Source organism: Rhinopithecus bieti, unplaced genomic scaffold, assembly GCF_001698545.2.
Source record: "Rhinopithecus bieti isolate Rb0 unplaced genomic scaffold, ASM169854v2 scaffold_11944, whole genome shotgun sequence".
Lineage (NCBI taxonomy): Eukaryota > Metazoa > Chordata > Mammalia > Primates > Cercopithecidae > Rhinopithecus > Rhinopithecus bieti.
Window position 1 is genome coordinate 3893296 of NW_016807378.1, and position 12279 is coordinate 3905574.

General features: G+C 47.8%; 1 protein-coding gene and 1 long non-coding RNA gene across 6 annotated transcripts in view; one reads left to right on the forward strand and one right to left on the reverse strand.

The window, feature by feature from the left end:
• MICAL2 (microtubule associated monooxygenase, calponin and LIM domain containing 2) overlaps window positions 1-12279 on the reverse strand; it is a 249879-nt gene that overhangs the window by 76599 nt on the left and 161001 nt on the right. For all 5 annotated transcript variants that reach the window (XM_017881588.1, XM_017881586.1, XM_017881587.1 and 2 more), the window contains 2 exons: window positions 8694-8877; window positions 3731-3897 (listed from right to left, as the gene is read on the reverse strand). In XM_017881588.1, coding sequence (XP_017737077.1) covers window positions 3731-3897; window positions 8694-8877 — 351 coding nt within the window. The remainder of the gene's footprint in view (window positions 1-3730; window positions 3898-8693; window positions 8878-12279) is intronic.
• Window positions 2901-10432, forward strand: LOC108535535 (uncharacterized). The gene is made up of 2 exons (XR_001887258.1): window positions 2901-3183; window positions 9778-10432. It is a non-coding gene; the product is annotated as an uncharacterized LOC108535535 (long non-coding RNA).

Sequence of the window (12279 nt, forward strand, 5' to 3'; positions counted from 1 at the left end):
CCCAGCTCCCCATGAGGAGATGGATAGCCTACCCTCCCAAGTGCTGGCTGGCTGGGCTTTCCAAGCATGAGGAGCAAGCAGGTCTTAAGCACAGCTACATCCTGCTGGCCAAAGGGGGCCTCTTGATCACTTAATGAAGACATTTCTCAAAAAATAAATAAATAAATAAATAAATAAATAAATAAATAAATAAATAAATAAAAAATTGCATAAAGCTCTAATTGCTTCTTCTTAGCTTGTAACTTTGTGGAATGGAACCTATTGGAAATGGCTAAAATTCAAGAGAGATTTTCCGTCACTGGTGTTAATAGAGCACACATGCATACATTTTTACCACAATGGGAACAATAGGGTGGCTAGTAATGCTGAGCAACATAAAGTGGGCTGATCCCTTCTTCTTAGCTTACATTCTATGTGTGTTTATTTATTTCAAAGGAGCACTTTCAGAGATCTTAGTGCATGACCCACTGTAAAAGGAGTCAGAGGGTATTTTGCCATGTGGTGCTGATGATATCCTTTTATTATTACAAACTGATAAGAGTCCTCCATATTCCATTGGACCATCCTGTTATCAAATTATTGCCAGAAAAAAATGGATAAATACCGATTCCTCTAAGCCAGAATAATTTGGGGCAGGTTGTTCTCCTAAATCTAATTAGTTTATAGCCAAGAGTCCAATGCACTAGATCTATTCATTTAGTTGCTTGGGCGTGGATTTTACAGTGAATTCCTCTAGGCAGGCCTTCCACAAAGCTGCATTTCCAAAATCCCCAAAGTGTAGAACATGGCCCACGGTGCCAAAGCCCCTGGGGATGCTTACACAGAATGTACATACTTGACCCCACGCCAGACCCACTGAATCTGAATTTCTGATGGTGAGAACCTGGGAATCTGCCTTTTAAACAAGATTGTCAAGAATCACTGACCCCGATGTTTTAGGGGGCTTTCTGCAGCCTCCACAACATAGGGTGTGAGCTGTATTTCAGGCCACCCTCTTGGGCATGCTCTGTGAATTTTGAGGATGTAATAGGTGCCTTCATGTGCCAAGGTAGTCCCAGAAGTCTTTTTAAAAATTGTGGAAAAAATATACATGATATAAAAATTGTTACTTATACATTTTTAAGTCTAGATTTCAGTGACATTAAGTGCACTTACCCTGCTGTGCAGCCATCACCACCTCACCACCACCCATCTCCAGAACTCTGCTCTCATCCCAAACTGATGTTTGTCCTTTTGTGACTGGCTTACTTCCCTGAGTAGCATGCTTTGAAGGTTCATCTAAGTTGTAGCGCATGTCAGAGTCCCTTCCTTTTAAAGTCTGAATAACATTTTGCTGTATGGATATACTGTGTTTTGTTTATCCATTTGTCTGTTGAACATTTGATTTGCTTCCCCCTTTTGGCTAATGGGAATAATGCTTCTATGAGCATGGCTGGACCAACCTGGAGTCTTTTTTGTTTTAAAACTCCACACTGCAACCAGGAGTCTTTTCAAAGCAATATCCTGGTCTTGCCTGGCATTCCCTTGGTCTACCTTGGAGGCATTTATCCAGGTGAGGATTGTAGTTAATGAAGCTCCATAAAACCCACACAAGGGGTCAACCCTGCATTATTTGGTAAAGTGATAGGGTTACCATAACCAGCAACACAAAGCACAGCACTTAGAGCTTAACTGTACAATGTGGTTCACCTAACAATGATCAAACAACGACTGATGAAGACTAACTTGACAAAGAATTGTTTGAGAGTCACACAGTCTACCCACTTATCTACTCTATATTTTATTCTGGAGTTAAACTGGACTGCCAGAAACAAAATGCTCTGATCTCACTACCCAACGCAACCCAACTAGTCTCTCAACCCAACCCCATCCCACTAAGAAAACTGCTATCGCTGAGTCAGGTTTTTCTTTGTTTTGTTTTGTTTGTTTGTTTGTTTTGGTCATGCCCTCACCTTCCAGCAAGGGACGCTGTAAGAAACAGCCTCAAGAATACGAGGGCTGCATTTTCTGAGGAACTGTTAAGACATAATCTAACACATTTCTCAATATCATGTATTCAGTACGAGCTGGAAACTGTCGACAGAGTTAAGCATTAGGAGAAGATGTGCCTGCTCAGAGACCTGCTGCAAACCAATACATGTTTTTCTCATAAACAATGAGAATAATGATGTTCTGTGTTTCCTTTTGAACGCTGGAAGCCAGAAAGCTCAGAATCAATCTTATGATTCAACGAGAGCAACTGTCTAGGATTATGGTCTGCCTCTCTGGGGTATATCCCTCCTAAACTGGCTTTGTTAGATCTGATTTTGAGGCTTGATCTTTCACATTTATAGTTGTACAATTTTGTTTTATGTTTTTCTTGTAAGTTGCCTAAAACCCTCTGGCAGTTGGAGGGGAAATGGAGGGAAGGGATGAAAGGCAGGCCGACTTCGTATCTGGAAATGGGGAGCTGGAGCCCAGGAGGATGCAAGGGTACACCAAGGCCACGCAGTAACCAGAGGTAGGACCGGACCCAGCTGGGCACAGGAGAGAACTTGATTCAGTGCCAGTGCTGAGCCTCTCTACACAGCCCCACAAATGGTACTTAACAAATGTGTTTGGATGATAATCTGTCCTTTTTTAAAAGTGTCACTTTTTAAAAAATGAGGATAAATTAAACATTTCTAGAGTAAATTCAACATTTCCAGGATTTAAAATTATCTATATGAGTTCTTTCTGCCCCAGCCCTCGTTTTCCTGGGAACACTTCACGGACCAGGTGGCAATTCTACTCCTGACCACCAGGTGGCGGTGCAGGACAAGTTGAGCTCCTGCTCTCCCAGGCTAAGGCTGTGGGGCCACTGGGCAACAAGTTTCTGTCAGGTTAGCCTGTTTCTTCCCAGGCTCGTCCAGATGTTGCCCATAAATCAGACGATTTGGTCCCAAGTTGTTGACTGAATCAAAACACTCAATTCCAGGTCAACTTTGTATTAAACACAAGCTGGGCTGCTAAAGACAGCTACTTCTAAGTAAGCCAGAGCTTGGGTGGCGGTGGCTGGACGATGTCACCAGCACGGGCTGAGACTTCGGGAGACCACTCAGCCTGTTTGCTCCCCTGTGAAACAGGCTTTGTACTACTTACCCCACAGGGTCATCCTGGGATGAAATGGGCCACACGTATGGGAAAAGTCCTGGCTTATTACAGGTACGCAGTAAAAGTGCATTAATTACTGTGTAGAAGTTTGGGTGCAACCCACAAGCTCCAAACACCGCTAATGGCCCCAGTGCTGTGCAGATGGAGATCTCCACATCATCTCCAGGGAGATGATGCTGTCCAGGGTCGCATGTTGTTCAACAGCAGCCCGGCCCAGCTCCCTTCCCTCAGGGGCTATGGGATGCCAGAGGGGCCCCTAAGGAGGTGCCCACACAGGAGGCAGGAGAGAAATCACTCCAGGCAAAAGGGACCTGCGGGCCCCTGATCCCTGCCGGCCTGTGACCAACCACAGCCGGCCAGGCCCCGTGACATCTTCCCCACTGGGATTCCAGAGCTTCTCATGGAGAGGGAAACCAGGCCTGGGTCCAGTCCCCTCACTGCCACTTGCGTCCCACTCCCCAGAGGTCCTAGTCCCACTGCCTTGGAGCCTAAGGGCGAGGCCTACTGTCACCTGGTCCCCCATGATGGAAATTCAGCTGTGGGGGTCTCTGTTCCCTCCCCGCGTCCCAGAATCAAGCCCGGTGGGCTCTCTGCTTACCATGCACAGTTTTGGGCTCCTCAGGGCACTGTGGAGAGACCGCCCTGCTCAGGGCCTCCCTCAGGGAGGTGTGCGGTAGACACGGGGATTCTGGCCGCCGGGGTTTCTCTTCACAGGGCTCTGTGTGGGAGTCCTCGCCGCCACCATAGTCAGACTCTGTGTCAGAGCTGGAAGGAGGAAGGAGTGGGTGGACGAGTCGGGGCCCCAGAACCCACGCCCCAATACACCCACACTGTGTCCTGCCCAGCACTCCTCCAGCACACTTGGAGGGCCTGGGCTTAGTCCTGGGTGCCCACAGCCCAGCTGCAGACTTTGTTGTGGGTTGAATTGTGTTCCTGAAAACTCATATGCTGAAGTCCTAACCCCAAGTACCTTCAGATGTGACTGCATCTAGAGATAAGGCCTTTAAGGAGGTCATTAAGGTAAAATGCAGCTATTACGCTGGGCCCTTGTCCCATACACCTGATATCTTTCTAAGAAAAGGAAATATGGACACACACATGCACAGAAGGAAAGCACTATGCAGACAGGAAAAGACGCCATCTACAGGTTAAAGAGAGAGGCCTGGAACAGATCCTTTCCTCCAATCCTCCAGTAGGAACCAAAGCTGCCCACACCTTGATCTCAGACTTACAGTCTCCCAATCAGTGAGAAAATACATTTCTGTTGTTTAAGCCGCCTAATCTGTGGTGCTTTGTTATGGCAGTCAGAGCAGAACAATACAGGCTTGGCTCAGAGCAGAACAATACAGGCTTGGCTCAGAGCAGAAGGGGCCCAGCAATGCATGAGGAGCTGTTTGAATAAAGCCTGCTCTGCTCACTTGCACCTGTCCCAGAGCATGACTCCCAAGGTCTGTCTGGTCAGATAAGCTCATAATTAGGGACTTGGTCTCGAAACTTCAGGCATTTAAATACTGCTTTCTTCCCCATGGAATGGATAAGGGAATGGAAAATTCTACGTGGGTGGGGGTGAGGGGTGAGTAGTATTTAACATGGGCCTTTAATAACTGGTAGGAATTCAAGTGGCAAAGAAGTAGAGGCAGGGTGTCCTAGAGAGAGGGGCAGTCCAAGCACACAGTTCCAGGATGGGAAAGTACAAAACCGGCCAAGCAGTGACGTGTTAGTGAAACTATATATATGCACACACTCTCTGTACGTGGAAATCTAGCAGGGTTCCTTCCGCAAGGCCACTGCCACTCATCTACCTGTGTCTATGGCAGACCCCTTAGCCATCAGAGTGCCCAAGCCTGGCTGGTCATGGTGCCCCAGTTCTGTTCACCGACTGTTCCCAGAGGGAAGTATGTGATGTGGGAGTAGCAGTTGGGGGCCTGCCTTGAGATCTTGACCTGAGGACATGAATTTATGGATATGGTCTGAGACCCTCAGTAGCCGAGTTCCATGTGTGGAGACAGCCTCTCTGCCAATGGCTGTAAAAGCAGCAGAGAGGCAGGAAGGGAGAGTGGTTATTTGAGACTCTGGTTCCAGCCTTGCCTGAATGAGGACCACCCTTGGACTTCCCAGTCTCATGAGCCAATGCATTTGCCTTTGTTACTGAAGCTAGTTGGAGTTAGGTTTATGCCTGTTATTATGGAAACAGGCTTGCCTATGTTGAGGCTTAGAAGACTCTGAAGGCTGTGTGATCCAGGGCAGGTCATTTCCCTTCTCTGGGGATCAGAATGAATCACCTGTGGGATGCTCAAGCCTATGTTCCCAAGCCCCATTCCAGAGTCTGCATGGTCAAGACTTGAAGAGCCAGTATACAACTGCAGCCCCTGCTTTCCCCACATGTTCCCCCCACACCTACCCCTTTACTCCACTGAGGCCACTTTGTCCAAGTTAACAATGAGCCTCCTGTTGGAAAGTCCAAAGGTCATTTCTCTATACATATCCTACTGGGCTCTCCAGCAGCCTCTGATGCAGAGAACCAAACCCTCCCTCTTGAGACACTTTCTTCTCTTGGCTTCCACCACCCGCCATCTCCTGGTTCCCAGTGGGTTTTGCTAGCTCCTTCTCCACTTGCCTACTGAATGTTCAAATGCCCCAGAGCTCTCTTCTGAGCCCAGCTCTTCTTTGTCTACAGGAAGATATTCTTACTCTGGAAGCAATTCATCAGAGCCCTGGGCTTTAATAGCCTCTAAAATCATCTCCAGCCGTGCTTCCCAGAACTTCACACTTAACATATTCGACCACTTACCTGACATCCACACAGACACCAGCATCTCAAACCCAACATGTCCAAAACAGAACTCTTGACTTTCTCCACTAACCTGCACCTTCTCTGAAATCTTCCCCACCTCAAGGTAACTTTAGAAATGACCATACCAGCCATTCAGTCACTCTAGAAAAATTCTGGGAGGGACCCTGAAATTCTCTTTCCCTCTCATTCAGTCCATTAGCAAATCCATCTCCACTGCTCCCATCCTGACCCCGAGCTGCAGACTCCCACCTACTCTTCCTGCCTTCATCCTCACACACCCCTGCCTCATCCATTCCCCAAGGCAAGGCCTGCTGATCTGTGAAAACTGTAAATGAGATGTCACTCTTCTACTTAAAACATCTTTGAATTACAGTCATGTCTTTCATAATGATGTTTTAGTCAGCGATATAACCCATATATGATGGTGATCCCATAAAATTATAATGGAGCGGAAAAATTCCTATCAACTATTTACGTCGCAGCCCTTGTTAACATTGTAGGGAAAGGTATCACTCACGTGTTTGCAGTGATGCTGGTTTAAAACCTACAGTGCTGCCAGTCAGTTAGGAAATAAGGAATAAAAAAGCTTATAGAATAAGGGTATAAAGAAAGAAAATATTTTTCCAGCTATTCAATGTGTGTGTGTTTTAAGCTGTGTTACTACAATAGAGTTAAAAAGTTTAGAAAGTAACAAAGTTACAGTAAGCCAATTTATTATTGAAGAAAAAAATATTTTTCAAATAAATGTAGGGTAGCGTAAGTGCACAGTGTGATAAAGTCTACAGTAGTGTACAGCGATGTCCTAGGCCTTCACACTCACTCACCACTCACCCACTCACTCACCCAGAGCAACTTCCAGTCCTGTGAGCTCCATTTATAGTAAGTGCCCTATGTAGGTGAGCCATTTTTAATATTTTATACCATATTTTTACGTACCTTTTCTATGTTTATATATGTTTAGATGCACAAATACTTACCATTGTGTTACAGTTGCTGATAGCATTCAGTACAGTAACACAGTGTACAGGTTTGTAGTCTGGGAGCAATAGGTTATACCGTATAGCCCAGGTGTGGAGTGAGCTCACCCATCTAGGTTTGTATAAATGCCCTCTATGATGGTCACACAATGACAGAATCACCTGATAACACGTTTCTTAGAACACATCTTGGCTAATTAAGTGATGCATGACTGGATACCTGGAACACAATTTAAACTCCTTACCTTGTCTTATAAGCCTTGCTCCTGCCTTCCTTCCTGGCGTAATCTCTTATTCTTCTCCCACTCAGGGTGTACCTGCCACACTGACCTTCTCTTACCTCTGAGACACGCTCACTCTCACCCAGGGGTCTTTCACTAGCTGTCGTCACTTCCTGCATTCCCCTTCTCCCATGGTTGTCCCTTCTTGCCAACCAATTCTCAGCTTAAATGTCACCTCCTCAGGGAGGCTGTGGAAATTTGTCGGCAAAGATGGTTGCAATCATTTCCCTTAGATCTATGCCCCTTTGCAATGGGGGCTTTGCAGCTCTTCCCCTAAAGAGAGAAGCCTATTCCCCACTTGTTGAATCTGTTCAGGCCTTGTGACATGCTGTAGCCAATCAGAGGGAACTGGAAAAGCACTGTGCATTGTCAAGCCTGGGGTTCGGGAGATCTTGGATGGTTCCCCTCTTTCTCTTAAGGCCATGGAAACAAGCCTGGGCTGCCGGTTGGAGGATGAAAGACCCATGGCCCAATAGCCCTCTGTCACCCCAGCTGACACTCAGGCTCCAGAGCAGAACCCTACTGGCCCAAACACCCAGGTGAGCCCACCAAGACCAGAACTGCCCAGCTGCACCTGGCTTACTTGGTCAGGCTTGGCTTACTCTGGTCTATTTTTTTACACAATCATGGTGTAATGGATGGTGGTTGGTTTAAGTCACTCGCTTTGGGGTTGGTTTGTCACTCAGCATTATTGTGGACATCAATAACTGCTACAGAGGCCTTTTCCTGGCCACCCAATCTAAGGCAGCTGACCAGCCACTCTCTAGCATATGTATCTATTTTATTTCTTGACCTGGCACATACGTGATGCTTTTCTTGTTTAACTACTTACTTGCTTCCTAGCTGGCTCCCAATGTGATGAAAGCCATGGGAAAGCAAGGACCTTGTCTTGTGTTGGCCACTGCTATTTCCTCAGAGTCTAGTAAATAATAAGCAACCAATACCTGCTGTTGACTTACCTCTTGAGTGAATTCAGTGAATCTGGAGGAGTCCTGGAGTCTGCATAGCTAATAACCACTCCAGGTGATTCTGATGCAGGTGATGAAGACAGCACTCTGAGAAACAGTCACCTAAGGTACCAGGGCTTCACTCCTCATGTTCCCAACTCTGCATTCTAGCCTGCCCAGCCCCATGCATCACCATCTTGCAGTGGGCAGGCCCTGGGGACAGGTGACACCCATTCTGCACCCCTCACTACAGTCAGCATGACACTGCCTCCTGGGAAGAGCATGGGGCCAGACCCTTTCCCTTCCTGAGAAAATAAAAATTGCTAACACTTACAGTGCTTATGATGTGTGGGCACTGTTCTATACACTTACTACAGATGAATTCTGTGAATCTTACAACTCCCTCTGAGATGGGTACCATGATTGTCACCATTTTACAGATGATGAAATGGAAGCACAGAGAGGCCACACTGCAAGCGAGTAGAGAGAAGACCCAATCCCAAATGCGATTCCCCTCCTCCAACCCTGCTTCTGTCCCTATCCGGCAGCAGCCTGAGCATACCTGCTGTCCTCGCTGGTGACCAGGACACGCACAGCCAGCACATCCTGTCCAGCTGCATCCTCCCCAGGGCTGATCCTCACCGAGGTCCACTCGGAGGGCAAGGGAGAGGTGGCGTCCCCTTCTACATCACTGTGTTGTGGCTCAGAGATGCTCTTCGGCCTCTTGGGGGAGGTGGGCTCATCTGCTGAGAGGAGAGTAGGGTCTAGAGAGATGGTGCAAATGAATGACCCAGCAGGACTCCTCCAGGGGCTCGGGACCCCTCTAGGCCTGGGGTCTACTCAGACACTCCAAAGCTGACCTTCTTGTCCCCTGTGCCACTGCTGGAACCCTCACCCCTGAGCCCGCCAGATGCCCAGGCATTTAGGGCACATCTCCCACATGTAGGGCGCGACACAGATTATCCCATTTAGTCCACAGGGAAGGTTCTGAAATGTTCAGAGGGGCCATTCTGGGCTAACGAGTCTCTGAACTGCTGCTGTCAAGATGGCAACATCCAACATATTGCTAAATCCAGTGGTAACATCTCAGTTCTCATCTTATTTGACTATTTGACACACCAGCAGCATTTGACCCAGCTGGTCACTCCGTCCTAGAAACAGCTCTCTCCGCTTCTAGGATGGCAAGGCCTGCCCAACCCCCAGCCCCTAGTTCACTGGCAATCTCATTTATTTCCTCTGCTGGCTCCACCTTCTTCCCTTGACCTCGTAACACTGAAAGATCCCGGGACTCAGTCTCTGAAACTCTTTTCTTCTCTGTCTACACTCATGCTCTTGATGCCCTCATCTGGTCTCATGGCTTTAAATAACCCTAGACAACAATGACCTCCAGATTTCTATCTCCAGCCTGGACATTCCTGATTCTAGACTTATATAGACCACTGCTCACTTGCATCTCAATCTGGGTGTCTAATAGACACGTCAAACTCAACAAGTCCGAACGGAGTTCTTCATCTTCTCCCCCCACCCAACGTGTCTTGCCTACAGCCTTCCCCCTCTCAGTAAATGGCAACTTCAGCTTCCTGTTGCTCCAGCCAACACCTCGCCAGCATCTTTGACTGCTCTTGTCCTTTCATTCTTCATTCAAGGCATCGGCAAATCCTGATGGGTCTGCCTTCAAAAGACGTCAGGAATCCAGACTCCTCTCACCACCTCTCTGCTTCCCACCCCTGGTCTGGCCACCATTGTCTTTTGCTTGGATCATAGAAACTGCCTCTGCCTGGCCTCTGTCCCTGCCCTCTTGCTGTGCCCCACCCCCACAGTATATTCTCAACACAGTAGCCAGGGTGACTCCATTAAAACCTGAGTGAGATCATGCCACTCCTCTGCTTAAAATCCCCCAATGGCCCCTCATTCACTCAGAGTGAAAGCTGAAGGCTCTACCGAGGCCTGCAAAGTCCAACATAATGTTGTCCCCAGTGCATACCGTGACCTTGTCTCCTAGCACTGGCCCCAGGCTTGCCCTGCCCTCACCATGGCACCTCTGTGATGCTCCTCCAGCACTCTGGGCACATGCCCTTCTCAGACCCCTTGCACTGCTCTTGCTTCTGCCTGGAAGGTGTTAATCCCCAGATATTTCCATGCAGGCCTCACTCACTGGCTGTCTTCAAGTCCTTGGTGGAACGTCACCTGCCCTGACCATCCTATTTAAAATGGCAGCCCATGCCCTCAGTGCTGTCCACTCCCCTTGATTTTTAGTCATAGCGTGTCTCACCCTCCAATAAACTGTACAATTTCCTTTTTCATTTTGTTTATTGTCTCTTTCTTCTATGACTAGAACGTAAGCAGTAATTTTTGTCTTTCATTTGTTGCTAGGGTGGTACCTGGTGAACTATAGGCTTTCAGTGAGTGTCTGCTGAATGAGTTCATGAGCGAATGTGCCCAGCTCTGTCTTGGCCACTAACTAGCTGGGTGACCTCATCTCCAGGGACAGTGCCCAGAGAAGAGGTGTCATTTTTCCTCCCTGAGGTGGAGTCTTCACCTGAACTTGGCTCCCTCTCACTTCCCTCCTCCCTCTCCACAGTGTCATTCTTGTGTTCTCATTTGTCTACTGAATCTTTCCTGTCTGTATTTAAATATGCTGAGTCTCCTGTCTTAAGAAAACTTGTTTTAATCCCAGTCCTCACCCCAAGCCCCCAGCCTACTCTTTCTTCTTCCTTCCCAGCCAAGTTTCCTGGAAGGGTTGGCTACACTCTTCTCTCTCTCCTCTTCTTTATGAACCCCCTATTCCTATAATCCTGCCTGTGCCTCCACCACTCCCAGACTGCCCCCAGCACAGTCCACAGTGACCTCCTTGTTGCTAAGTCCAATTCACAGGACTTTGGGGGTCCTCCTACGGTCCTTGAACCTGCCCCATCCCTGCTCTCGGGGACACCTTCTCTCCCTGTCCCTCTGGCTGGCCATCTCAGCCATCCAGTATTCCAGCCAACCCTTAAACAACTGGGTTCTCCATGCATCCACCTGAGCCCTCTCATCTTTTTACCCATGTGTTCTCTCTGGGAGATATAATCTCTTCCCTAACTATATTTACCACCTATGAAGATGACCCAAGAAATTTTGATTTTTATGTGAAATCCTCATCTTAAAATATCAGACAGATCAAAATAAAACATGTCTGCAGCAGACTGAGCAAGTGGGTTGCTAGCTTGTAGCCCCCCTGGTGTGCATGGATGTTTGCTGTGTGCACGTGTCTACACTTCTAAATTAGTGTAACTGGGGATGGAAGGCATTTGAGGAATATAATCGGATGCTTCACTAAATAATAATAATGACATGGCGATGGTGGTGGTGGTGGCAGCATTAGTCATAATAAAAGCAGTAGCAGCTTACTTTTATTGGGTGCTCAATATGTACCAAGAATTGTTTGAGCATTTGACATGTATTAAGTCTATTAAATCTCACCTGATCCTCTCAGAAAAGCATTGTTATTACCCCCATTTTCCTGCTGAGAAAACTCAAGCATAGAGAGGTTAAGACACCAGCACATGGTCATATATTCTGTCAGAGGACGGGGCTCAGTCTGTGTGTCTGTGAGCACAACAGAACCACGAATGGACAGTGTTTCGCGGGACCTTTGTGCTGGGAGTTTTGGCTGGAAAGCACCCCCAGTTCTTTACTCCCTCCCTATAATAGAGTTGCGCTCTATGCTGTGACTTTACAGTTCTTCCTGTTGTAGTTGGTGGGGTGTATAGCCCTGCCCCATGGACGTGAGGCTTGGTGGCAAGTCTTGCTTTGACCTGTGGCAACCCGTGGACAGGACGTGAGCAGAGGCTTTAAGTGGGCTTGCTAGTTGGCTGTCGCTCATGCTCCTGCTAGGTTACTATGAAAAGAACTTGTCCTGGGTGGCCACTGCCCCTTCAGTCGGGGTCCCTGATTGAGGGCACATGGAACAGACCTGGGGCCAAGCTATAGCCTGGAGTCAACACTGTCAATCCCTTGGGGCCTCCCTCGCCCTTTAGACCTGCAGCCTGAAGCAGAGCTACCCAGTCAACCCACAGACTCCTAAGAAAATAGGTGCCATATGCCACTGAGACTGGGGAGGCTTGTTACATAGAATGACTGTGGCAAAGACCCAGCTCCATGCCTCGCTT